General features: G+C 42.4%; 2 protein-coding genes and 1 pseudogene across 2 annotated transcripts; 1 reads left to right on the forward strand and 2 right to left on the reverse strand.

Moving 5' to 3' along the window:
- Window positions 1-677: 677 nt before the first annotated feature.
- On the forward strand, window positions 678-2,676 carry LOC147320587 (U11/U12 small nuclear ribonucleoprotein 35 kDa protein-like; annotated as a pseudogene).
- Window positions 2,677-8,227: 5,551 nt separating this feature from the next.
- LOC147320588 (uncharacterized) lies at window positions 8,228-11,609 on the reverse strand. Its single transcript, XM_086307630.1, has 3 exons — window positions 11,567-11,609; window positions 11,043-11,347; window positions 8,228-10,349 (listed from the first exon to the last, which is right to left on the reverse strand). Exons 1-3 carry the CDS (start codon window positions 11,607-11,609, stop codon window positions 9,216-9,218), a joined length of 1,482 nt encoding a protein of 493 aa, XP_086163756.1. The 3' UTR covers window positions 8,228-9,215.
- A 763-nt stretch (window positions 11,610-12,372) lies between these two features.
- Window positions 12,373-23,842, reverse strand: LOC147320589 (uncharacterized). The gene is made up of 19 exons (XM_086308693.1): window positions 22,597-23,842; window positions 22,190-22,224; window positions 21,191-21,416; window positions 20,399-20,605; window positions 20,186-20,296; window positions 19,852-19,951; window positions 18,804-18,871; window positions 18,634-18,704; window positions 18,460-18,542; window positions 18,263-18,374; window positions 18,006-18,146; window positions 17,691-17,791; window positions 17,342-17,507; window positions 14,966-15,050; window positions 13,847-14,875; window positions 13,295-13,650; window positions 13,093-13,201; window positions 12,786-12,924; window positions 12,373-12,683 (listed from the first exon to the last, which is right to left on the reverse strand). The coding sequence occupies exons 3-19, from the start codon at window positions 21,405-21,407 to the stop codon at window positions 12,512-12,514; spliced, it is 3,267 nt and encodes a 1,088-aa protein (XP_086164819.1). The 5' UTR covers window positions 21,408-21,416; window positions 22,190-22,224; window positions 22,597-23,842; the 3' UTR covers window positions 12,373-12,511.
- Window positions 23,843-26,186: the final 2,344 nt, after the last annotated feature.

Consider the following 26,186-nt stretch of genomic DNA (forward strand, 5'->3'; position numbering starts at 1 on the left):
TAACAGTATATATCCATAATTTCGTATCTATTAAAAGAAAGCTGACACATGTGAGACTTAATTAGAGATGTAAACAGAGAGTTATGAAACCTGCAGCTGCAGAAGCCAGTGAAGAAAAAAGAGGCAAACACAGCGCGGACCCGCCGACACATCAAAATCTGACTCTGACGCGTCGGGTCCGCGCTCTGTGTTCACGTTTGTATGCAGAATCCGTAAACCTGCTCCCAGTTACTGTTTTAGCTGCATGGTGTTTGACGACATGTTGTGAGGTTTAACCTGAGATGCTGGCGTTTCAGGCATAATAACGTTAATTTACAAATCGACACGGGATTTTAATTAATCAATATCACTTTATTCAATTTAGCATGGATTGTAATCAGAAAGGCGATAATCAAAACCCACCCCTAATCAAGAACTTGCAAAGTAAAATCATGATCAATGTAAGGTAGCCCTTTTGTTATTTACAGTTAACAAGAGGATTAGTGTTACTGTGCGCTGGCTGAGTCTGTTTCTTTTCTTAGAAATAGTTTCTCCTGCCCTGAAGAAAATCCACTTGCATGGAACAGAAGAGGCTGTGGAGTGCAGGAACTACACTGCAAGTTGGTAGATATGCAGGTATTCCTGGGTCCTGCAGACTATCATCTAAAAACAATAAACAAAATGATTTTCTAAACTGTGTAGCAATGTCATGTACGTATAGTGTCAAATACATTTTTGTAGTCTTCATCAGCTTTAATTCACATGGAAGTGTTCCTAAAGTCATATGCTGTAATGATATTTACATTATGAAAACATGATTTTGGACATTTCAAGTTTTTCACTTCGGCAGATAAAATGAATTGAGCAAAATCAACTCAAAATATTCCCACACGCCAGAACGTCCTCTCTTCCTCGCTGGCTCCATATCTGTCAGTGGAATGATCACCTCGTCGCTATCTGTCACCATCAACACACTCCACGAATCCCGTGGATGATTCACTTCCTTATATCTGTTTGAATCAGGTACCGAAGCAGTTACGTGCGTAATGAAGCTTCGGACGTCACTGGTCACGTGACTTTTGCCAAACGAAGCAAGCCTCGACACAGTGCTTCTGAACCAGTGTGTTGTTTTTTTCGACACACGCTCCGGAGCGTCAGCTTCAAGCGGGCCATCACTACTCCTGTGCCATCGTTCTAGTTTAAAATGGCTGACTGGAGTCCGATAGCGAAGGTGTACGACCCGCTGAAAGCTGGTAGCATCGACGGCACAGACGTGGAACCCCATGATCGAGCGGTCTGGAGGGCCATGGGTGCCCGGTACAAGCCCAACAAAGGCGTCGTTGGAGACCCACTGCTCACGCTTTTTTGTGTCCCGCTTGAACCCACAGACCACCGAAGATAAACTACACAAAGTGTTCTCTAAGTACGGAGACATCCAGCGGCTCCGGCTGGTCCGGGACATTGTCACGGGTTTCTCCAAAGGATATGCCTTCATTGAGTACAAAGAGGAGCGATCTGTGGTCCGGGCCCGCCGGGACGCCAACAAGCTGGTGGTCGACCAGCATGAAGTGTTCGTGGATTTTGAGCAAGAGAGGACTCTTAAAGGATGGGTGCCGCGGCGGCTCGGCGGCGGGCTTGGAGGGAAAAAGGAATCCGGACAGCTGCGGTTCGGCGGCAGGGACAGGCCTTTCCGTAAACCCATCAATCTCGGGGTAGACCCGGTGCAGGAACGAGGTGGTGGTGGTGGAGGGAGGGAGTGGGACAGACCAAGCGGGAGAGCCAGAGACGATCGGGACCGACACAGAACAGAAGAGTGGGGCAACAGAGGAAGGAGAGATGACCGGGACAGAGGCCGAGAGTGGGATGACCGCAGGCACGGAGACAGGAGCAGGCACCGGGACCGGAGATGAAGCATGTGGCTGCACTTCAGCACTTCAGCTTTCAAAGGAGGACAGTGAATGAGTGTGTGACTTGGATAACTGTTTGTGTGAAAGGTTACTTTTTTGTATGCTGATATTCTTCAGATTGTACTGTATGGTAATCAGGACTCTGCCTGTGGCTGTCATATTCAGTTCTTCTCAGGGAAGTCTCAGGAATGACAAAGTAGGGTTGTTGTGTTTTGTTGGGGTTTTTTTTTTTTACAAGTCTTTATTCTAGCGAAAAAATTACAATACGGGTGGTGTCCAGCCAAATGAGACTTACATCCATCATGTCAAACATGAGCGCCAGCAGCCAGAATCACTGCTTAAGAGTCCAATTGGATTGCTTTGGGAAATCGGAACTGTACTTTTATACAGTTATCATAAATATTATTACCCCACATATACAATTCAAATTTTATTTCTTGCAATTTAAGTCCCAACAGACTTTTTTCCCCATTTACTACAGAATGTTGTTTATCATGTAGATAAACTGAGACAAACAAAACTGCATTTCTTTTTCTGATATTAAGATATTCCAGGGATTAAATGCATAGTTAAACTTCTTTTCACTGACAGAAAGGGAAGTTTCGCTGGTCCGGCCCACTCAAGGTCAAAGGCTATATGTGACTCACAATGTAAAATGAGTTTGCAGTTTTGTTTTGTTTTTAAAAAAGCATAAGTTTAAGAGCACATTGTCAGCCCCATTTCTTTTTAAAAAATGTAAATCAGATTATATCATAAACAATAAAATTCGTCAGTATTCAAACACATTTACTCCTTTTTCCATATACATGCAACTCAGGAATTTGAATCAAATGCTTACTCAGCTCTTACTCAGCCATCTGATCCTCGGTCCTGCCCAGTGAGGTCAATCAGCTTTCGGTTATGGGTCACTGGGTGGATTCTTAAACTGTGCACAAGTATTTCTGAAGTCATCAATATGAAAGATGACGGGAAATGAATCTCTTATTTCATTAAAAGGTAATTCTCTAATGTACCAGAAAAAAACAAGAGGTAGAACTGACTTTTATTTCCAAGTATGTTCTGAGTAGTAAGCTGTCAATTGTAGTGTTATTTATACGAAGAGACAATGAAGTTAGTGCAAACACATATACGTCAAACACACTGAAAACTGAGGCTTTTTTCCACTGGTTTGTGTTTATTACTGTATGATTATTGGGAATACATGCTGGGACAAGACAAATTTCAAGCATTTGTTAAATATGACTTTGACATTTAATATTAATCATGCATGTATGCAAACATGCAAGATGATTTCCACTGCCGCTTAGAAGTCATGCTTAGCTGGTCTTTGCCTTTCACCGTACCCGACATTCACGATGGGCCAGCCTGGGTAAGTCTCTCTTTGGACCGTGCTGAAGTTGATCCTGTGAATCAGAAGAATCAGAGCACGCAGACACAGAGTAGCTGCTCCCTACATGAAGGACACTGTGATGATGATAAACCTGCTCTCACCTGAACGCAGGGTTAATGCCAATGTTGTCAGGCTGCGGGAAAGCAGGTGTCCGCCTCCTGTGGCAGGAGGATGGGGGAGGGAAGTCTTTCTGATACTGAGACTGCATCTGGGCTGTTTCCTGTTCGTTTTTTGCTGCTGCTGACATGTGATCACGGTTGCCTTCTTGCTCATTCCCTCTCACTTCTCTGTCCTCGCGTCTGTTTCCTCTTCCTGTTTATCATGAGGATGCAGGAGGAGAATGGTGAGATTCCTGTTGTGTGTTACAGCCTGCTGAAGGGTAATCAGAACTTTGCTAAAGGCAGAATTTCATCAACAGTAATCACACTTTCCATAAATAAACTTTCTTACTTTCTTGATCATACTACATGTATTACACTATTTGCTTTTTTCATTTTAATCTTGAGAGAATAATACTTTATACATAAATGAGATGAAATGTTCTTATGAATATAAATCATTTGCTTTGGATGTCGCAGAGCTGTGTGAAGGACACGGGAACACATACACAAATAATTACTGCTGAGGGCAATCCAATCCTGTGTCTGTGAGTAAGAGTGGCAGGAATTTCACTGCACAGCAGAGAAAACAATATCACTCCTCCAGATGCTCTGTGTCTATAACAGCATTTTCACATTTAACCTTATATGGTCTTTCTTATGTTCTATTTGAGGTATTAAATACTTTATTACAGTGTTTTTCAGTTTAATGGCAGTGTAGGGTTTTTTTTTAATCTAAGCTTTAATCACAAAATCACCTTTATAATCTCTACCATCTCTGCCTTCTCACTCATAGCACACTGCCCAAACCATTTCCAAGACACACACATGCACTGAACAGAAAGCCACAGCCTTGCGTGCCATCATAATGAGTCTTATCTTTATACAGACATGATGAGTTTACTCTCTAGGGTGAGCCAAGTCTGTTGACCTTTGCCTGGATCTTGGTCTGGGATAGGCCTGAAGCAGAAAGCCTCACGTGATGTGGTCTCCATCTTAGCAGGTGTGTCCGGGTAGAGGAGGAATCCTAAAAAGGGTGAAACGTAGACTGTTGACTCTTGTTCCCCTTTTTTAAACCCACTACTTTGGAGTGATTCCAGTTAAATCAAATCAAATCAAATCACTTTTATTGTCACATCACATGTGCAGGTACATTGGTACAGCACATGTGAGTGAAATTCTTGTGTGCGAGCTTCACAAGCAACAGAGTTGTGCAAAATACAATAATGTAAACAAGCAAAACACAAGAATGGCTACATCTGAAACTAATAAATATATGTACAATATATAATAGTATATGCATTTCTGGATGTGTATACTAAATATTTTCCTACGTGTGTGTGTGTGTGTGTGTGTGTGTGTGTGTGTGTGTACACATATTTTACAAGTTTCACAGTTTCTGAAATCTTTCCAGTTAGGTCTCTTTTTCACAGCTTGTTTACTTTGCATATAAATTCTATAAAATATGCTTAATGACAGTGACAATTAATCATTCACACAGACCTGATTTTTGTGACAACAAAACAAAGTTTTATTTCTGTCTGTTTATTTAGTGATGTGCACCGAGATTAAAGCGAGATCAGAAATAATGACGGTAATTTTGAATCCTTTTGTTATTTCTTGACTAGGACATTGTTTCTATTTCTGTTTTACTCTTTTCAGTGTTTGAACTTTCTTTCTTTTTTTCCTTTGCCACTGAGCTTTTTTTGCAAACACTAATTTAGATGATTAAAGCTGACAGTGGAGGATTTGAGAGCATAAGTAACTTTATCTGTTGCTGGTATGAAGGAGCAGCAGGACTTTACCTGCCACTGTTGGTGGTTCGCCCCTTTTTATCCTCTGGTAGCGTTTCTGTTCAAAACCATTTGACCTGCAAGACACAAATAAAATAACCCTATTAATTATGATACGACAAGCTAAAAGGCCAAAGACAATCCATTCAATTAGGCGCAAATTTAATATAGACGTGGAAAAAAATGATCACAATTTCTTTACCATTAATGTGCAAAATGACAAACTGATGTGTGTATTAAAAACATTCAATATTAAACTACAGTTCTGTCCTCAACAGTTTTCCTCTGTCACCGATGCACAAACTCTACCTGTCAACTCCCAGCGGTACCCCGGTGGAATATTGAACCGGTTTGGAGGTGGAGCAGGGCCTTTATATCGAGGTTTCTCTACAAAAACTCAAAACAAACATACAAATAAATAAAAATACAAACAGTAGCAAAAACAAAACTGCTGCTATTTAAAAGCTTCTTACAAGGATTGACCTGGTGAAATAAAATAAAGTCATAAATAAAATAAAACATATGTAATGTTAAACATCTTGTGTTTTTGTGCCACGGTCCTTTTTACGCCTGCGCATTGCAGCCATAGGATCGCCTTCTCTTTCCTGTTCTCTCAACATGCGGTCAAGATCCTCAAGTGGCTTAAGGGCTTCGCGCAGCGCTTCCTTAAGTTTCTGGTGATGCATCTGGATCTGTGCCAACCTATACATACATTTTAACATAAACCATTGAACCACTTTTATAATTTTTTATGTGGATATAATCACATAAACTGTGATATTTGAAATGATCATGCACATTTACCGTTTTCCCCACTGAGCGTATTTCTCGTCTGTTGCCGCTTTTTCACCAGCTTTCTTTTTCTGTTCATTTCTCTCTGAAATCAGATCCCTGCTTTTGCCACTTTTGTCTCTGAAAATCGTCTGAGCGTTACGCGATTCATCTGGTCAAAGGGGATGAATGGGTAAGTATGTAGAAACTTCATTATTTAATTTTAGGACTAAATAAAATACGACAATATAGATGATAAGCTGAAATGAGATGCAAAGCTGTATGAAGCTCTTCAATCAATGGGTGTAAAAAAATCTTAAGAGAGAAAAGTTGATGAAACCTTCAAGTGGCTGATTGTGTTTTTCTCTGCGTCTGTTCTCCTTTTGCTCTTTCCTTAGAATGTCCACAGAAACCAGGCCTGCCTTTCCACCAGATAGCATCCTTTGGCCCTGGTTATAAAAAAAAAAAAGACAATTGAAAAATATAACATTTGAGTGAAATCAGATTTGACATTAATCTTTGTTCCAACACAGTCTGCTTACCTGTGACTGGCCTGGCCTACGAGGTGGTGACAAATCTCCATCCGAGTCCCTTCCACTCGGTGGCTGCCCCCTGGGTGGAGACTGGTCAGAGTCTGAGCCCCGTTTAGTTTTTGAGGGCCTCCTTGGGGGAGATTGGTCGGAGTCTGAGGCGTTTCCCTTCAGGGGCCTTTTCCTCGGGGGAGACGGATCCGAGTCTGAATCATGTCTATTCTGACCCTTCTTAGCCACCGCTGACCGATGAGGATCCGGTGAGCGTTTTTTACTTAACAAGGATGAGCTGAGCTTGCTTTTGTTGGAGGCTGAATCTGACAAAGACACAGTTAATTTGTTAATTTTCATTTTGTAATGCCTTTTGGACAAAAATTAAAGATTTATTATTAGATCAAGCTATGTCTTTAAAATAAATTTCAATTCAAAACTCATGTTAAATGGGTCTCTGCTTTTTACTTTTATTCATATGCCACACCAGATTCCACTTTACAATTTAAATGGATCACTGACCTTTACTTTGCATTTTTTCTGACTTTCCTGAACACTGTCTTGGTGGTGACAAGTCTGGGGAGTCATGGCGTCTTCTCCTGGGAGGAGAGACATCTGGAGAGTCGTGACGTCTTCTCTTGGGAGGAGAGACATCTGGAGAGTCATGACGTCTTCTCCTGGGAGGAGAGACATCAGGAGAGTCGTGACGTCTTCTCTTGGGAGGAGAGACATCTGGAGAGTTGTGATGTCTAGTCCTGGGAGGAGAGACATCTGGAGAGTCATGACGTCTTCTCCTGGGAGGAGAGACATCTGGAGAGTCGTGAGGTCTAGTCCTGTGAGGAGAGACATCAGGAGAGTCGTGACGTCTTCTCCTGGGAGGAGAGACATCTGGAGAGTCGTGAGGTCTAGTCCTGTGAGGAGAGACATCTGGAGAGTCATGACGTCTTCTCTTGGGAGGAGAGACAACAGGAGAGTCGTGACGTCTTCTCTTGGGAGGAGAGACATCTGGAGAGTCATGAGGTCTAGTCCTGGGAGGAGAGACATCTGGAGAGTCATGACGTCTTCTCCTGGGAGGAGAGACATCTGGAGAGTCGTGAGGTCTAGTCCTGGGAGGAGAGACATCTGGAGAGTCATGACGTCTTCTCCTGGGAGGAGAGACATCTGGAGAGTCGTGAGGTCTAGTCCTGGGAGGAGAGACATCAGGAGAGTCATGACGTCTTCTCCTGGGAGGAGAGACATCTGGAGAGTCGTGAGGTCTAGTCCTGGGAGGAGAGACATCTGGAGAGTCATGACGTCTTCTCCTGGGAGGAGAGACATCTGGAGAGTCGTGAGGTCTAGTCCTGGGAGGAGAGACATCAGGAGAGTCGTGACGTCTTGTCCTGTGAGGAGAGACATTCGGAGAGTACTTCCGACTTCTCTTTGGTGGAGAGATGTCTGGAGAGTCATGCCGGGTCTTTTTGACAGGAGAATCCTGTCCTCTTCTCTTTGAGTTAAATATCTTGTGTTTTTGTGCCACGGTCCTTTTTACGCCTGCGCATTGCAGCCATAGGATCGCCTTCTCTTTCCTGTTCTCTCAACATGCGGTCAAGATCCTCAAGTGGCTTAAGGGCTTCGCGCAGCGCTTCCTTAAGTTTCTGGTGATGCATCTGGATCTGTGCCAACCTATACATACATTTTAACATAAACCATTGAACCACTTTTATAATTTTTTATGTGGATATAATCACATAAACTGTGATATTTGAAATGATCATGCACATTTACCCTATTCCCCACTGAGCGTATTTCTCGTCTCTTGCCGCTTTTTCACCAGCTTTCTTTTTCTGTTCATTTCTCTCTGAATCCAGATCCCTCCTTTTGCCACTTTTGTCTCTGAAAATCGTCTGAGCGTTACGCGATTCATCTGGTCAAAGGGTAAGTATGTAGAAACTTCATTATTTAATTTTAGGACTAAATAAAATACGACAATATAGATGATAAGCTGAAATGAGATGCAAAGCTGTATGAAGCTCTTCAATCAATGGGTGTAAAAAAATCTTAAGAGAGAAAAGTTGATGAAATCTTCAAGTGGCTGATTGTGTTTTTCTCTGCGTCTGTTCTCCTTTTGCTCTTTCCTTAAAATGTCCACAGAAACCAGGCCTGCCTTTCCACCAGATAGCATCCTTTGGCCCTGGTTATAAAAAAAAAAAAGACAATTGAAAAATATAACATTTGAGTGAAATCAGATTTGACATTAATCTTTGTTCCAACACAGTCTGCTTACCTGTGACTGGCCTGGCCTACGAGGTGGTGACAAATCTCCATCCGAGTCCCTTCCACTCGGTGGCTGCCCCCTGGGTGGAGACTGGTCAGAGTCTGAGCCCCGTTTAGTTTTTGAGGGCCTCCTTGGGGGAGATTGGTCGGAGTCTGAGGCGTTTCCCTTCAGGGGCCTTTTCCTCGGGGGAGACGGATCCGAGTCTGAATCATGTCTATTCTGACCCTTCTTAGCCACCGCTGACCGATGAGGATCCGGTGAGCGTTTTTTACTTAACAAGGATGAGCTGAGCTTGCTTTTGTTGGAGGCTGAATCTGACAAAGACACAGTTAATTTGTTAATTTTCATTTTGTAATGCCTTTTGGACAAAAATTAAAGATTTATTATTAGATCAAGCTATGTCTTTAAAATAAATTTCAATTCAAAACTCATGTTAAATGGGTCTCTGCTTTTTACTTTTATTCATATGCCACACCAGATTCCACTTTACAATTTAAATGGATCACTGACCTTTACTTTGCATTTTTTCTGACTTTCCTGAACACTGTCTTGGTGGTGACAAGTCTGGGGAGTCATGGCGTCTTCTCCTGGGAGGAGAGACATCTGGAGAGTCGTGACGTCTTCTCTTGGGAGGAGAGACATCTGGAGAGTCATGACGTCTTCTCCTGGGAGGAGAGACATCAGGAGAGTCGTGACGTCTTCTCTTGGGAGGAGAGACATCTGGAGAGTTGTGATGTCTAGTCCTGGGAGGAGAGACATCTGGAGAGTCATGACGTCTTCTCCTGAGAGGAGAGACATCTGGAGAGTCGTGAGGTCTAGTCCTGTGAGGAGAGACATCAGGAGAGTCGTGACGTCTTCTCCTGGGAGGAGAGACATCTGGAGAGTCGTGAGGTCTAGTCCTGTGAGGAGAGACATCTGGAGAGTCATGACGTCTTCTCTTGGGAGGAGAGACAACAGGAGAGTCGTGACGTCTTCTCTTGGGAGGAGAGACATCTGGAGAGTCGTGAGGTCTAGTCCTGTGAGGAGAGACATCTGGAGAGTCATGACGTCTTCTCTTGGGAGGAGAGACAACAGGAGAGTCGTGACGTCTTCTCTTGGGAGGAGAGACATCTGGAGAGTCATGACGTCTTCTCCTGGGAGGAGAGACATCTGGAGAGTCGTGAGGTCTAGTCCTGGGAGGAGAGACATCTGGAGAGTCATGACGTCTTCTCCTGGGAGGAGAGACATCTGGAGAGTCGTGAGGTCTAGTCCTGGGAGGAGAGACATCAGGAGAGTCATGACGTCTTCTCCTGGGAGGAGAGACATCTGGAGAGTCGTGAGGTCTAGTCCTGGGAGGAGAGACATCTGGAGAGTCATGACGTCTTCTCCTGGGAGGAGAGACATCTGGAGAGTCGTGAGGTCTAGTCCTGGGAGGAGAGACATCAGGAGAGTCGTGACGTCTTGTCCTGTGAGGAGAGACATTCGGAGAGTACTTCCGACTTCTCTTTGGTGGAGAGATGTCTGGAGAGTCATGCCGGGTCTTTTTGACAGGAGAATCCTGTCCTCTTCTCTTTGAGTTAAATATCTTGTGTTTTTGTGCCACGGTCCTTTTTACGCCTGCGCATTGCAGCCATAGGATCGCCTTCTCTTTCCTGTTCTCTCAACATGCGGTCAAGATCCTCAAGTGGCTTAAGGGCTTCGCGCAGCGCTTCCTTAAGTTTCTGGTGATGCATCTGGATCTGTGCCAACCTATACATACATTTTAACATAAACCATTGAACCACTTTTATAATTTTTTATGTGGATATAATCACATAAACTGTGATATTTGAAATGATCATGCACATTTACCCTATTCCCCACTGAGCGTATTTCTCGTCTCTTGCCGCTTTTTCACCAGCTTTCTTTTTCTGTTCATTTCTCTCTGAATCCAGATCCCTCCTTTTGCCACTTTTGTCTCTGAAAATCGTCTGAGCGTTACGCGATTCATCTGGTCAAAGGGTAAGTATGTAGAAACTTCATTATTTAATTTTAGGACTAAATAAAATACGACAATATAGATGATAAGCTGAAATGAGATGCAAAGCTGTATGAAGCTCTTCAATCAATGGGTGTAAAAAAATCTTAAGAGAGAAAAGTTGATGAAACCTTCAAGTGGCTGATTGTGTTTTTCTCTGCGTCTGTTCTCCTTTTGCTCTTTCCTTAAAATGTCCACAGAAACCAGGCCTGCCTTTCCACCAGATAGCATCCTTTGGCCCTGGTTATAAAAAAAAAAAAGACAATTGAAAAATATAACATTTGAGTGAAATCAGATTTGACATTAATCTTTGTTCCAACACAGTCTGCTTACCTGTGACTGGCCTGGCCTACGAGGTGGTGACAAATCTCCATCCGAGTCCCTTCCACTCGGTGGCTGCCCCCTGGGTGGAGACTGGTCAGAGTCTGAGCCCCGTTTAGTTTTTGAGGGCCTCCTTGGGGGAGATTGGTCGGAGTCTGAGGCGTTTCCCTTCAGGGGCCTTTTCCTCGGGGGAGACGGATCCGAGTCTGAATCATGTCTATTCTGACCCTTCTTAGCCACCGCTGACCGATGAGGATCCGGTGAGCGTTTTTTACTTAACAAGGATGAGCTGAGCTTGCTTTTGTTGGAGGCTGAATCTGACAAAGACACAGTTAATTTGTTAATTTTCATTTTGTAATGCCTTTTGGACAAAAATTAAAGATTTATTATTAGATCAAGCTATGTCTTTAAAATAAATTTCAATTCAAAACTCATGTTAAATGGGTCTCTGCTTTTTACTTTTATTCATATGCCACACCAGATTCCACTTTACAATTTAAATGGATCACTGACCTTTACTTTGCATTTTTTCTGACTTTCCTGAACACTGTCTTGGTGGTGACAAGTCTGGGGAGTCATGGCGTCTTCTCCTGGGAGGAGAGACATCTGGAGAGTCGTGACGTCTTCTCTTGGGAGGAGAGACATCTGGAGAGTCATGACGTCTTCTCCTGGGAGGAGAGACATCAGGAGAGTCGTGACGTCTTCTCTTGGGAGGAGAGACATCTGGAGAGTTGTGATGTCTAGTCCTGGGAGGAGAGACATCTGGAGAGTCATGACGTCTTCTCCTGGGAGGAGAGACATCTGGAGAGTCGTGAGGTCTAGTCCTGTGAGGAGAGACATCAGGAGAGTCGTGACGTCTTCTCCTGGGAGGAGAGACATCTGGAGAGTCGTGAGGTCTAGTCCTGTGAGGAGAGACATCTGGAGAGTCATGACGTCTTCTCTTGGGAGGAGAGACAACAGGAGAGTCGTGACGTCTTCTCTTGGGAGGAGAGACATCTGGAGAGTCATGAGGTCTTGTCCTGGGAGGAGAGACATCTGGAGAGTCATGACTTCTTCTCCTGGGAGGAGAGACATCTGGAGAGTCGTGAGGTCTAGTCCTGGGAGGAGAGACATCTGGAGAGTCATGACGTCTTCTCCTGGGAGGAGAGACATCTGGAGAGTCGTGAGGTCTAGTCCTGGGAGGAGAGACATCAGGAGAGTCATGACGTCTTCTCCTGGGAGGAGAGACATCTGGAGAGTCGTGAGGTCTAGTCCTGGGAGGAGAGACATCTGGAGAGTCATGACGTCTTCTCCTGGGAGGAGAGACATCTGGAGAGTCGTGAGGTCTAGTCCTGGGAGGAGAGACATCAGGAGAGTCGTGACGTCTTGTCCTGTGAGGAGAGACATCCGGAGAGTACTTCCGACTTCTCTTTGGTGGAGAGATGTCTGGAGAGTCATGCCGGGTCTTTTTGACAGGAGAATCCTGTCCTCTTCTCTTTGAGTTAAATATCTTGTGTTTTTGTGCCACGGTCCTTTTTACGCCTGCGCATTGCAGCCATAGGATCGCCTTCTCTTTCCTGTTCTCTCAACATGCGGTCAAGATCCTCAAGTGGCTTAAGGGCTTCGCGCAGCGCTTCCTTAAGTTTCTGGTGATGCATCTGGATCTGTGCCAACCTATACATACATTTTAACATAAACCATTGAACCACTTTTATAATTTTTTATGTGGATATAATCACATAAACTGTGATATTTGAAATGATCATGCACATTTACCCTTTTCCCCACTGAGCGTATTTCTCGTCTCTTGCCGCTTTTTCACCAGCTTTCTTTTTCTGTTCATTTCTCTCTGAATCCAGATCCCTCCTTTTGCCACTTTTGTCTCTGAAAATCGTCTGAGCCTTACGCGATTCATCTGGTCAAAGGGGATGAATGGGTAAGTATGTAGAAACTTCATTATTTAATTTTAGGACTAAATAAAATACGACAATATAGATGATAAGCTGAAATGAGATGCAAAGCTGTATGAAGCTCTTCAATCAATGGGTGTAAAAAAATCTTAAGAGAGAAAAGTTGATGAAACCTTCAAGTGGCTGATTGTGTTTTTCTCTGCGTCTGTTCTCCTTTTGCTCTTTCCTTAAAATGTCCACAGAAACCAGGCCTGCCTTTCCACCAGATAGCATCCTTTGGCCCTGGTTATAAAAAAAAAAAAGACAATTGAAAAATATAACATTTGAGTGAAATCAGATTTGACATTAATCTTTGTTCCAACACAGTCTGCTTACCTGTGACTGGCCTGGCCTACGAGGTGGTGACAAATCTCCATCCGAGTCCCTTCCACTCGGTGGCTGCCCCCTGGGTGGAGACTGGTCAGAGTCTGAGCCCCGTTTAGTTTTTGAGGGCCTCCTTGGGGGAGATTGGTCGGAGTCTGAGCCCCGTTTAGTTTTTGAGGGCCTCCTTGGGGGAGATTGGTCGGAGTCTGAGGCGTTTCCCTTCAGGGGCCTTTTCCTCGGGGGAGACGGATCCGAGTCTGAATCATGTCTATTCTGACCCTTCTTAGCCACCGCTGACCGATGAGGATCCGGTGAGCGTTTTTTACTTAACAAGGATGAACTGAGCTTGCTTTTGTTGGAGGCTGAATCTGACAAAGACACAGTTAATTTGTTAATTTTCATTTTGTAATGCCTTTTGGACAAAAATTAAAGATTTATTATTAGATCAAGCTATGTCTTTAAAATAAATTTCAATTCAAAACTCATGTTAAATGGGTCTCTGCTTTTTACTTTTATTCATATGCCACACCAGATTCCACTTTACAATTTAAATGGATCACTGACCTTTACTTTGCATTTTTTCTGACTTTCCTGAACACTGTCTTGGTGGTGACAAGTCTGGGGAGTCATGGCGTCTTCTCCTGGGAGGAGAGACATCTGGAGAGTCGTGACGTCTTCTCTTGGGAGGAGAGACATCTGGAGAGTCATGACGTCTTCTCCTGGGAGGAGAGACATCAGGAGAGTCGTGACGTCTTCTCTTGGGAGGAGAGACATCTGGAGAGTTGTGATGTCTAGTCCTGGGAGGAGAGACATCTGGAGAGTCATGACGTCTTCTCCTGGGAGGAGAGACATCTGGAGAGTCGTGAGGTCTAGTCCTGTGAGGAGAGACATCAGGAGAGTCGTGACGTCTTCTCCTGGGAGGAGAGACATCTGGAGAGTCGTGAGGTCTAGTCCTGTGAGGAGAGACATCTGGAGAGTCATGACGTCTTCTCTTGGGAGGAGAGACAACAGGAGAGTCGTGACGTCTTCTCTTGGGAGGAGAGACATCTGGAGAGTCATGAGGTCTAGTCCTGGGAGGAGAGACATCTGGAGAGTCATGACGTCTTCTCCTGGGAGGAGAGACATCTGGAGAGTCCTGAGGTCTAGTCCTGGGAGGAGAGACATCTGGAGAGTCATGACGTCTTCTCCTGGGAGGAGAGACATCTGGAGAGTCGTGAGGTCTAGTCCTGGGAGGAGAGACATCAGGAGAGTCATGACGTCTTCTCCTGGGAGGAGAGACATCTGGAGAGTCGTGAGGTCTAGTCCTGGGAGGAGAGACATCTGGAGAGTCATGACGTCTTCTCCTGGGAGGAGAGACATCAGGAGAGTCGTGACGTCTTGTCCTGTGAGGAGAGACATCCGGAGAGTACTTCCGACTTCTCTTTGGTGGAGAGATGTCTGGAGAGTCATGCCGGGTCTTTTTGACAGGAGAATCCTGTCCTCTTCTCTTTGAAGACAACTCGGGTGAGTCATGTCGACCTCTGCTTAATGAGCCAGCCTCTGTATTTTGATGTTCTTTTCCATTTCCTTCCTCTGTGTCATCATTTTGATCCACTTTTAGGAGAGGAAGTAAAACTATAGTAAACAACAGTCTTAACTTAATATTGCACAAATCCCCCCCTACTTCTGTGACTTCTTATTTACCTCCAATTGCTTTCCATCTGTTGCTGGTCCTAAAAACTTCCATCTGTTTCACTTCCTCAGGTCGATCATCAATCACCTCAGCAATCTGAACAGTTAACAAGAGATTAAGTTTTAAAACAGAACTTCTTGACATAACAAAATTACCCAAACTATAAGCATACCCATTTAATACAATAGATTAGATTTCAGCATTAAGTAAATGGCCTGTATTTGTATAGCGCTTTACTTAGTCCCTAAGGACCCCAAAGCACTTTACACGTTCAGTCATCCACCCATTCACACACACTGGTGATGGCAAGCTAAATTGTAGCCACAGCCGCCCTGAGGCGCACTGACAGAGGCGAGGCTGCCGGTGTTCCAGATCTACTGGCGTTTAGATCAACTGGCGTTAGTCGAACAGATGTGTGGCAGACTTCCGTTTCAGGAGCTGCTACCTACAGACTAGCAAAAAAACGCCAAATGTGTCATCTGTGACACTTGTGAGGTTATCTCAAACACACTCCGTCAGTCTTGATGCTGTTGAACAACAAAATGTTTAAAAATGTGGCGAGTTTACCTAGGGTTATCCTCATGCGCGACGCGATCGCGAAAACAGCAAACAATTAACACCATGCCGATGTTGTTCACAGGACAACAAGAGTAAACGATCGGGAGACTCTTGTTGTCGTTATCGTTCCCCTCACACGGTTTGTTTCTCCGAATTCAGCGTTTTTGCTTCACAACTAAAGCGAGCAGTTTACTTTGTGTGCACTAACATGGACTCGAGTCAACCAGTGCCACCACTGGCCAAGTGCCACAGCCTACAGCCAGATCAACTTGTGACACACATCTGCAGCACGTCTGAATTCGTTTCATGCACAAACATTTTAGAGTTGGTTGTTATATACAGTCTGTATAAGTGTGGTTAATCTAATAAACATTTGTAAGGAGATGGCAGTTACTGTGAATGTACAGCAGTTACACAGTGATTAGTAATAAACAGTCAGACAATGACCCTGACTTTCTCATTCAGTCTTGTAGATTGAATGCACCTTCTGTGGAAAGTGGTACCACACAGTGTGTGTGGACTTCCCCTGTGCCGAAGGCGACTACAAATGTTGTGCATGTTAAATAAACAGAAAAAAGTGATCCCTGTTGTCTTTGCTTACTGATTGTTTTCAGTGTTGACAAGCCACATTGCTGCCATTGCATCTTTCAACATGTTTGTGGGTAGATTTGGATGTACCAGGGGTAAGTGCAGCCACTCAGCCTCTACTCAATGTCATCATAGCAAGTTAATCTAGTAGTGGGCTATGGTAGGCTTGGTACTTGGCCACAGGTGGCAGCAGTGGACTGACCTCCATTTGAAACTGCTCCAGCTGCTGTGTGTGGATCTGCTACAAATTGAAGATCATATGGAAGTTTTGGAAATTAACCCTTGTATTATGTTGAAAAACAAAAAAGTGACATTGATTTTGTTGCGGGTCATTTTGACCCATACTGTGTAAATCCACTCAGAATTGTCAAGAAACTGCAATAAAACAATAGCACCTTTATTTTCCATCAGATAAACATGTAGAACACAGACATACAACAGTGACTTTCCATAACTATTTTAGGAACAATTTGGTTTTTCGTTCTTACAAACACGTATTTTGAACTTGCCCAACGTTCTCAGTTTTTCAATGCTCAACATTTTCGATTTTGTCCACATGATGGACAGAATGTAACTGTGTGCTTTCTGCAGATGTACTTCTTGTATTTCTCACAAAAAGTGCTTGTTTTCAAACAGGAATCTTCCTAACTAAGATTTAAAACAAAAGATTTCTACGTCTCCTCCAGTCTCACAAACAGAACCAATCGACACACCTGAGTCACTGACTTTCTTATATCCACTCACTCTCACTGGCTCTGTTTATTACTAATCACTGTGTAACTGCTGTAAATTCACAGTAACTGCCATCTCCTTACAAATCTTCATTGGATTAACCACACTTATACAGACTGCATATAACTACCAACTCTCCAGCCATGTTGATGGATTGCCTATATTGGCTGGAAATATTAATTTCCAGAGAAAGGACACAGACAGACGATGCTTACAGGATGTGATGTGACAACACTAATGAAATATTGACGTGTCATATTTGTCCAAGGCGTATTTCATTGTTATGGAAAAAGAGAATATTAAAATCATGATGACCAATTGGAGCAGTGATTTCTATGACTTTGTGTATATAATTTGGAATTTTGTACAAATGTAGGCCAATAAGGAATATATGATATCATTTCATTCTTTTCAAACAGACACAATTGAAAGGTACAAATGTATTTTGCATGAAACACTGGGTTTAACAAAAACAACAACATTATCAGTACCCTCAGGTGAGGAAGTACCTTGTTCATGTGTGGTGGCAGCTGGGGACCTATGAAGCCAACACTGTTGTGAGGCATGGTGGCGATGGTGCCTGGGCTCACCACCGGCTGGGGAGATGCCTGACCAGATATGCCAGCGTTATGGTTCAAGTGGCTGTAGTCCCCAGTTTTTCCCACATCTGTGCACCTGATGACATGGAAAAAAGAATATTAACCATGACAAAGCATCAACATTATAACATTAGGTTATAATAATACATTTTCTACAAGAAAAGTGAGAATAAACATGTCTACATTATTAAATAATGATGGGAAAAGTTCTACTGAAGGAATAAGCCTAGAATGTTTAAAAATACCGATGTTTACTCACTTGATGTAGAAGAGGACATAGGCCTGCTGGTTGAGAACAGTGCTAATGTCACTGACTGACACGGACGAGTCATTCATCTGAAACCACTGCTCATTGCTGGCCTGTGAGACAGAATGAGAGAGATGTGACACAGCAGATTCAGTTTCTGAATTGAATTTGAGCTAAAAAGAAGAATCTTATGGTTATATAGGGGTCTTTTTTTTCTTTCTTTCAATGCATACAAAGTAGTTTTCTGCTGAAATGTGTTGTTTATGGTGTTTGTTTGTTTGTACTACGCAACAGCAGCATTCAAACAGATTCGGGCACAGCCAGTACCTTAATATAGCAGAAATAGTGTCCAGTATGACAACTCAATCCAGAGTGAACCAGCACAGCATACAGCCTGTAGAGCTGGGGCTCCCCGTGGGACTGCGACATGAAGGGCCGCAGATCCAGATGCTCCAAATACTTCACATCCTGATGACCACCAAACAAAAAAATTCAAACATTACATGCAAATATCCTGTTTTATAATAAAACAAAGCATCTGTCATGTATCTTTATGACTTAAGCAGACACTATTGGCCATTTGCCTTTGTGATTTTGCCTCCACTGAAGTCTGCAAAGCGTTTGAGTGAGATGGTGAGCACATTGGCGCTGCGATGGATTGTAAATCTTTTTGAGGCCGTTACCATTTTGTTGCACCTGAAGGAAACAAACATTCAGCTTGTTGACAAAAATCACACCTAAACACTAAAACTCATCATGGTTTGGCATCTCTTTGACTTACTTGGTGCATTTATAAGCATTTTCACCACCCAGCTGTTCTGGCTTGACAAACTGCTCCAGAGCTTTGGAGACATTTGGAGCAGTCTATATGAACAGAGAGAGAGAGGAAAAACCTCACACTCCATAATGCAGAGAATACATAGTAGCAACGTCACTTTGAATGTTGTCCAATTACCTTAATTTCCAGAGTGACATCCAGAAAAGGGTCAAATGTATCTGAGACAGCTTTGCAGTTTAAACATTTAACTGAAACAGAAATCAGTGCTATGAGTATCACACAAGCTGTAAGACATAAAAAGACAAATAAAAGAAAAATAAATCAAACCTTAAAAAACAGTGACTTACCTCTGGATCTTAGGTACCCGCCAAACACTTGATGGATGAAAGAGGTTGCCTGCGTTTGCCTGTCCAATCTATAATAAAAAGATAAAGCACAAAAGTTAACTAATAAGGACAGTGCAACAATTAACTGACTGACCATTTATTTTTTAGCATTTTGGAACCAGACAATCACTTTACAGTATTCAAGTAGCAGAAAAGACAATAGGAGGAATTGGAGCACGATTAATTACTTAAGAGGCCATCTGCTGCTACACGGGAAGAATTGATTTGATGAGAATTGACACTTTAGGTTCTTAAAAAAATAAATGAATTAATAAATTATTTTTAGGAGCCTAACAAGAAGCACAACACTCAGCCCAGTGCATCTGTTAAACGTGTAGTTTTGGTTAAATGTGCACATAGACTTCGAAGCTCTATAGTAACACATAGAAAAACCTGGATTTTCTGAATTTTGCTGCTGCAATAATAGCACTAATGCCATTAGGGTGAATAAGAGATGACCTGAGGGGTTGAGTGCTCCTGCTCACACTGCTTACCCTGTTGCCTCAGAAGAAATCTATACTAGACACTAAGTCTGGCAGCTCTCTGCCATAATCCCAGACACCTGTTTTACTACACGTTTAAGCCGCTTCTGATCTTTTCAAGCCCTGTTACCAAAACAAGCTACCACACCCAGTGTAAGAATACTTTCTGTGTTGGAGCAGTCAAGTTCATTAAAAAACTTGATATAATAATGAGGTATTATATCAAGTGGCTTGCCTAGTATGTAAACTGAGGTGTCAGTCAGGCAAGAGACTGAGGAATCTGCATTTCTGAAAAATACTCTCAGCAATTGAAGCATTAATAGTTAAAAGGAACTAGTATAAACTGCACTTCCTGAAAAACAGGATAAAGGATTTATTTCATATTCTCCTACTGTCACGGTGTTACCTCTACGTAGCTAATTATGGATCTTACTACATAATAAAGTGCAAACACTGTCAAGCCCAAGTAAAAATATTTTTGTGTGTTTAACTTGTTTAGAATGCATGCAATGTAAAATGACACTCACTTGGTTCCAGGTAAGCAGGACCTTTGCATAGCATCCACTGTGCACCGCAGGAATTCATGAGCATCTTCCTGGCTTCCATAGCGGAAGTGGTTTGCAATCCCTGTGTGAGGGGAACGAGGAAAAACAGAACCAAAAAACAAAGCAGGAGGTGAATTATTGTAAAGGATACCACAGTTAAATGCAAGTTTACACTTATTTAAAAACAGAATTCAAAATCCCTCCAGATTATTTCCCTCCAAAATTACAAAAGGTAAACAGTCACACAGCGCCTCCTATCATTAAAATATAGGTAAACACTTTGCACAGAGCACAGCAACAACAGTCATCCACTTACACCCAAGCTCATTGAGTACACCAATGGGCTTAATGACATTCCCAGAGTTGGTAAAAACCTGAATGATGTGGTTTTGCATGGTACACATCATACAGAACCCTGGCTCATGACCTGCAGCAGAGACAGAGACAAAATACTGAGTGAGTAAGGAGTGATACAATGTGAGAATCAGCGCAGGACTGCGTAACACCACTGTTGGTGAAATAAACTTACATGTTTTGGAGTGCTCCCGCGTCAGCATGTAGTTTGCTAAAGGAGGGGTGTAGCTGAGACACTGCAGGGCTGAGTTGAGGAAGCAGGTGTTCCCCATGTTCTGGAGGCCTGCACCAATGAGGTGAACCTGGGCCCAATTTAGGCTGAGCCGATCTGGTGAGAACAGCACCTTCTGGGGCAAGTCAATTCCATCGCCACTGTTGATCACTGACACACAGAGCCACAATTATTACTAAAAATCTGTTTCAATACATTTTAAAAAGGAGATAATTTAATGCCACCTTACTTATACAACCACACACTGGCACATGGCAAAGTCATGTCAGGACATCACAGTAATAGCTACAACTATTAACAGTTATATAATGTGATTCTGGCCACTGTGAAAAACTCCTAAACAGCCTCAGGAAGAAAGATAGGACAATTTGCCTTCTCCTTTGTTTCTGCTAAACAAGTTGGGCTGCCGGTCTTTATATAAAAACAGCAATTGCATCACGAGCTGAAGTGACTGATCATGCAAAGCTGGATGCATTACATAACTGGATGAATGAACGGAGAAGGGAAGCAGCAACACAACACCCACAAAAGCAGTTGTCAAACTTGTGTGAAAGCAGAAGCAAAAAGATTAGCTGTACGTTACTAAAACCAATTCTGACAAATATGGGTAAATAATGGCTAAAAAGTGTGGTTCCATATTTGCTAAAACTGGTTGGAAAACTATTCTGTCTGACAATAAAAATCTTCAAACAGCTTAAAAAGACATTTTGAAAAAAAGCCAGGCTTTGCTCTGACCTTGGTCCTTGGGCTGGTCCTCAGAGGAGGGTGTACTCTGAGGACCAGCCCCTTGGTCCTTGGGCTGGTCCTCAGAGGAGGGTGTACTCTGAGGACCAGCCCCTTGGTCCTTGGGCTGGTCCTCAGAGGAGGGTGTACTGTTGTACACAGCAGCTTCAGGTCCGAGTCCGGCTGACTCGTGGTCAGACTTTTCTGAAGATCTGTCAACTATGGTCATTGTTCATAGCTGCATTAGGAACATAGACACATACGTTTATGAACTGAAAACAAAACAAAACAAAAAAAACAACAACAACTCATTGTTATTTTGGAAAAAGGGAAAGGGAAAGAAAACTTAAATACTACATCAATCCTACACTGGTTAGGTAGCAGTACAGTGAGTTTGGACAACAACAACTAAATACAAAAGCCACATTAACAGATTATACCCAATTTCGCTGTGCAAAAAACTGCACAATGACAATAAAAAGCTCCAAGTCTCTTATAGCTTATAGTTAAATAACGCTATATTAAACACTGCCCTCATACCATCGCCTAAACTTTCAGCAAACAAGTATCAGAAATTGTGTTAGATTGGATGATTTGTTTACATTCAAAAACAGACTAGCATAAGTGAGAGCCAAATATTAGTTTTTGACCGTTTGTTTTTATTTGAATCATCTTGTCAGATTCCTTTTAAATAACAAACACCAGTAGACAAGAGTAACTTTCGACATCTAATTTAACTCTGTCCAACTAACAAACTTAAAATATCGACAAAAATTAGTGTTTAGAAAACTCAAGAGGGGAAATGCCAGATAACCCACTCGACCGAGGAAATTTCCAAGTCGGAAGCACGTTTACAACAGAAGCAGCTGTTCCCTCCCACCTGCTCTTACAGAGTGGCTCACATTGGCTAAATGACGGCTGCTAGGCCTTTAACACGCAGCGTCGCAAAACCTCAAGAAAACACACAAAAAACCCTGATCATATCAGACGGAGAGCAAGTTGAGAGCTTACCAGTCTTGTCCAAATCCGAGATGGAATGACGCGCACTTAAAGAAGATGCAAAACCCATGGAAACCACATAAACATATTTGTACATTAACATAAAGCTGTTGTGCACACACACACACACACATATGAAGAGAGAGAGAGAGTATGCATAGTATGCAAACGGCTACCAAACAGCCATCATAATTCGTCATACAATGAGAACAGAACAAATCAACAATTGACAATGACTAATTAATATTAAAATCTGTAATATAATGTATTGTTTGGAGTTTAGTCCGTTACTGTTACTATTTTTACCATTTCTTCTTGGAGCAACTGTAATCCACATAATTTCCTTAGGGATTAATAAAGTATTTTGATTCTGATTGTTTCAGGATGACCTGCCATTATCCAATGACACATCTGCTTACCTGTATCTTTTGCTCGTTTCTCCTCCTCTTCTTTTCTCTTTTTTCTAAACTGAGGACCTGATGGCTTTGAACTTTTCTTGTCCATCTTCCATTGGTTTTAATTTTGCACTGCAGTATGAACACCCATCCCTCAACCCAAGGATCACCACAACATGATCTAACACACCTTTCACAGATTCACTTTGTCTAGGGTGCATTTCTGAGATTTCACACAACCCAGGATTCAAATCATGAATACATAATGGGCTTGGATTTACATCATTATGAATGAAATGCGCTCTATTTGGAAGCAGCCGCCCCCTCCTCCCCTTTCGGTTGTGTGTGAGACTTTAAATCATCAAACTGTAAATTTTAAATTGTTATTGATCCCTTTATCCCTAGTCCTAAAGTGTATATTTATTTTCTTACTCTTCTTATATATATTGTTTGTTTACTTTCACTGATGTAACTGGAGCTTAGTCGTCTCCTTGTTCAGTCTGACGTCACTAGCCGTGTCTGGACCTAAACTCTGCTGCAGGTCCATATATCAAACGATAACTATGGCATTACTAAGCGTTGAAAAACTGTCTAAAGTCTTTCATCTTTAATAAAATGATCAGCGTTCTGCTCTACCAGGTGTAACAATTGAGTTTAACATCCAGGCATCCATGAAAACGGAATTTATGACATTTAACGGAGTTAGAAGTTAGCAGGGAGTTAGCTCGCTAGCTTCTATCTAAATACAATATAGCATGTCCTGACTGCCGGGTTTTGGAAACAAATGAAAACGTACAGCTCTGCTATCACTTCCAACATAAATGAAGACAGAAAGCTAAACAGCAGTGACGTTTGTAGGGTTACTGAAGTTGGGCTAGCTGGTATATAATGATGTGCTACGTGACCGCTAGCAACACAGCTATGTTAGCATAATATAAACAAGCTAACTTTTTTCCCACTCGATAAAAGTTAACGTGAGTGTTCTCGGTGGTCAGGAACAAATGTAATCGCATGGCAGGATGCTGTAAAAGGACCAAACTTCAGCCAGGAGAACAACTGAGATAATCCATCCACAATACGAGGTTAGTCATTCATATACTGCTGCATGGGCTGGGCTGCAGTTACATTCTAAGGTTTTAAAAACTGAGCTTAAATAAATGATTAGCGGTAATAAAAGCTGAGGGAGGTCAACAGTGATCACTGACTGTTTTAGGAGCTTTTTGAGATTAAATAGAAGAAAATACAAAACATTAAGCATGTTAACAACACAAAAGCCATATTAAACGCAGACTACTTTAGGCCCGGAAGTAGGATTTGTCACGTCATCACTTAACCATCGGATAGCATGTGAAATAGATGACACTTTCAACAGTTATGTCCAGATTAAGGGGGACTACAGAAGTGTGTATACTAAAAAAAAGAGAGAGAAAGAAATTTAAATAAATACAGCATATTTGTGCTTCACAGTCAATTCAATTTTATTGATATACCGCCAGATCACAAGAACAACCTCCTCAAGGTGCTTTATACTGTAAGGTAAGAACCCTACAATAACACATAGAAAACCCCAACAATTAGCACTTGGCGACAGTGGGAAGGAAAAGCTCTCCTTTTACAGGAAGAAACCTCCAGCAGAACCAAGTTCACGGAGGGGCAGCCACTTGAACTGACCCTGTGTGTGTGTGTGAATGACTGGAGGGAGACAGGACAAAGACAGGCTGTGGGAGAGAGACAGAAAGTATTAATATTTAATGATGCAGAGTAGTGTACAAATACAAGGAGAGCGAAAAAAGATGAGTGAAGAAGAAACACTCTGTGTATCATGGAAAGCCCCCAGAACCATAAACCTATTGCAGGGTAACAAAATCTCCCGAATCCAAACTGGGAGCTGGTTCCATAGAAGAGAGGCTTGAAAGCCAAAGACTCTGCCTCCCTTTCTACTTTCAAATGCCCAAGGAACCATGAGTAAGCCAGCACTCTGAGACTGAAGTGGTCTGTTGGGGTTATATGGCGATACGGAGTGGTTGATTCTCAAGCTTTAGCTTACATATTGTGTGAGAGAGTGATATTATACCCCTTTCGTCAAAAAAAGTGACAGGTTACTTCCGGAGCTCATTAATTATTCATGAGCTCCGGAAGTCCGGAAGTAATTAAATTATCCCCTAATTAAATTATTCATGAGCTCCGGAAGTCCGGAAGTAGGAAGTAATTAAATAATAAAAATATGATATTCATAAAAATATGATATTCATAAAAATATGATATTCATAAAAATATGATATTCATAAAAATATAATTGATTATTTAGAAAGTTTCTTATATATCAAAAATAGCATTCTTTTATTTCTTTAAGCAATTAAAAAATTTATTTATTTTTTTATGCTCAAAAAACGCCATCTGGTGGCGGGTCAGTGTGTGTGCGCGCGCCCGCGCGCGCCCGAGGCTGTGTGTCTCCGGACCGTGCTCTCTCGGGCTCCGTGCTCATGTGTTTAAAAATGTATTAAACCATATTAAAATTGTTTAGTTAAACTTGTGCTTTTGTAACGTTCAGTATGGCCACAAACACATGCTGCATGCCTTGGGGGAAAACTTTATTTAGATTTATATGCATTTGTAGATTTAGAATAAAACTCATACTCGCGATCCCCTAACCCTCCTTAGATACATAAGCAGGGAAAACTCCTTAAAAAACCCTCCGCGATTTCTCCAAAACCCTACAATAACTTGTTAGGGTACCCCCTCTATTCCCAAAACCTTATATTCGATAACAGGGAAAATCCTGAAAAAATCCTTAGTCTTTTTTCTCAAATTCAGCGCCCCGCGGCTCCCTTCATGCTCAGCCAAACAAAGCCAAAACTCCTTTTAAAAATTTCTCCGCGATTTCTCCAAAACCCCTAGAATAACTTGTTAGCTACCCCTCTATTCCCCAAAAAAAAGCGCTATAATCCAAAAACATTGGGAAAGCTCCTTACTCTTTTTTCTTCAAAAACTTGCCTCTTGCTAGCTACCTCTAAAATTCTACGCAGAGTCTAAGTTCTACCTCGCTCTTAATCGCACCGACCCGCAACAGCTTCCAGAGCACAATTTTTTCCTGCTTGTTCGCTCCCCGCTCTGGTCCCGAATGCGCTGCTTACCTCGTTTGAAAATTCCCCCCTTAGACCAACTCCGCCTTACTGCGCCCCGCTGCCAATCACATAACCCTTGCACCGCTCCCTTCGCACCCCGGTTAGCCAATCCGCTCCAGGTCTGATTTTACGATCTCCCGCTGATGTTAAGACTATCTTCGAACCCCCAGAAGACATCTGAATTCAGACGTATCAACAACTGGCGCCGCTCAGACTGCTTGCGAGTTCGCATAGGGAGCGGCCGATTTCAACAGCAACTTGCGTCTCTTTCCTTATCCGCATATCATTCGGTAAGTGTTAATCTTCCTCTCTAACTACATTTTTGCATTTTCCTTTTTACCATTCTGTCAATCCTTTCATTTAAAAAAATAAATAAGTATCACAATGGTTTGTAACAGGTACAATACACCATCCATCCATCCATTCGCCTCCACTTATCCTTTTCTCAGGCTCGCGCGGTGCGCTGGAGCCTATCCCACGTACAATACA

The sequence above is a fragment of the Aulonocara sp. 'chitande type north' Nkhata Bay genome, linkage group LG10 (assembly GCF_057382095.1).
Source record: "Aulonocara sp. 'chitande type north' Nkhata Bay isolate Kocher_YH1m ecotype deep benthic linkage group LG10, A_spYH_male_GT1.1, whole genome shotgun sequence".
In the NCBI taxonomy this organism is placed as follows: Eukaryota; Metazoa; Chordata; class Actinopteri; order Cichliformes; family Cichlidae; genus Aulonocara; species Aulonocara sp. 'chitande type north' Nkhata Bay.

Bases quoted from the DNA above. Each gene is read 5' to 3' on its own strand.
- LOC147320588 (XM_086307630.1), bottom strand. From the start codon at position 11,609: ATGACTCCCCAGACTTGTCACCACCAAGACAGTGTTCAGGAAA. The intron at 11,348-11,566 runs GTCAGAAAAAAT...TGTCTTTGTCAG, and splicing joins CCAAGACAGTGTTCAGGAAA to ATTCAGCCTCCAACAAAAGC. The intron at 10,350-11,042 runs GTAAGCAGACTG...GCATGTTGAGAG, and splicing joins GTAGGCCAGGCCAGTCACAG to AACAGGAAAGAGAAGGCGAT.
- LOC147320589 (XM_086308693.1), bottom strand. From the start codon at position 21,407: ATGACCATAGTTGACAGATCTTCAGAAAAGTCTGACCACGAGTCAGCC. The intron at 20,606-21,190 runs GTCAGAGCAAAG...TCTGTGTGTCAG, and splicing joins GGACCAGCCCAAGGACCAAG to TGATCAACAGTGGCGATGGA. The intron at 18,543-18,633 runs GTAATTGGACAA...CTGTTCATATAG, and splicing joins ATGTCACTCTGGAAATTAAG to ACTGCTCCAAATGTCTCCAA.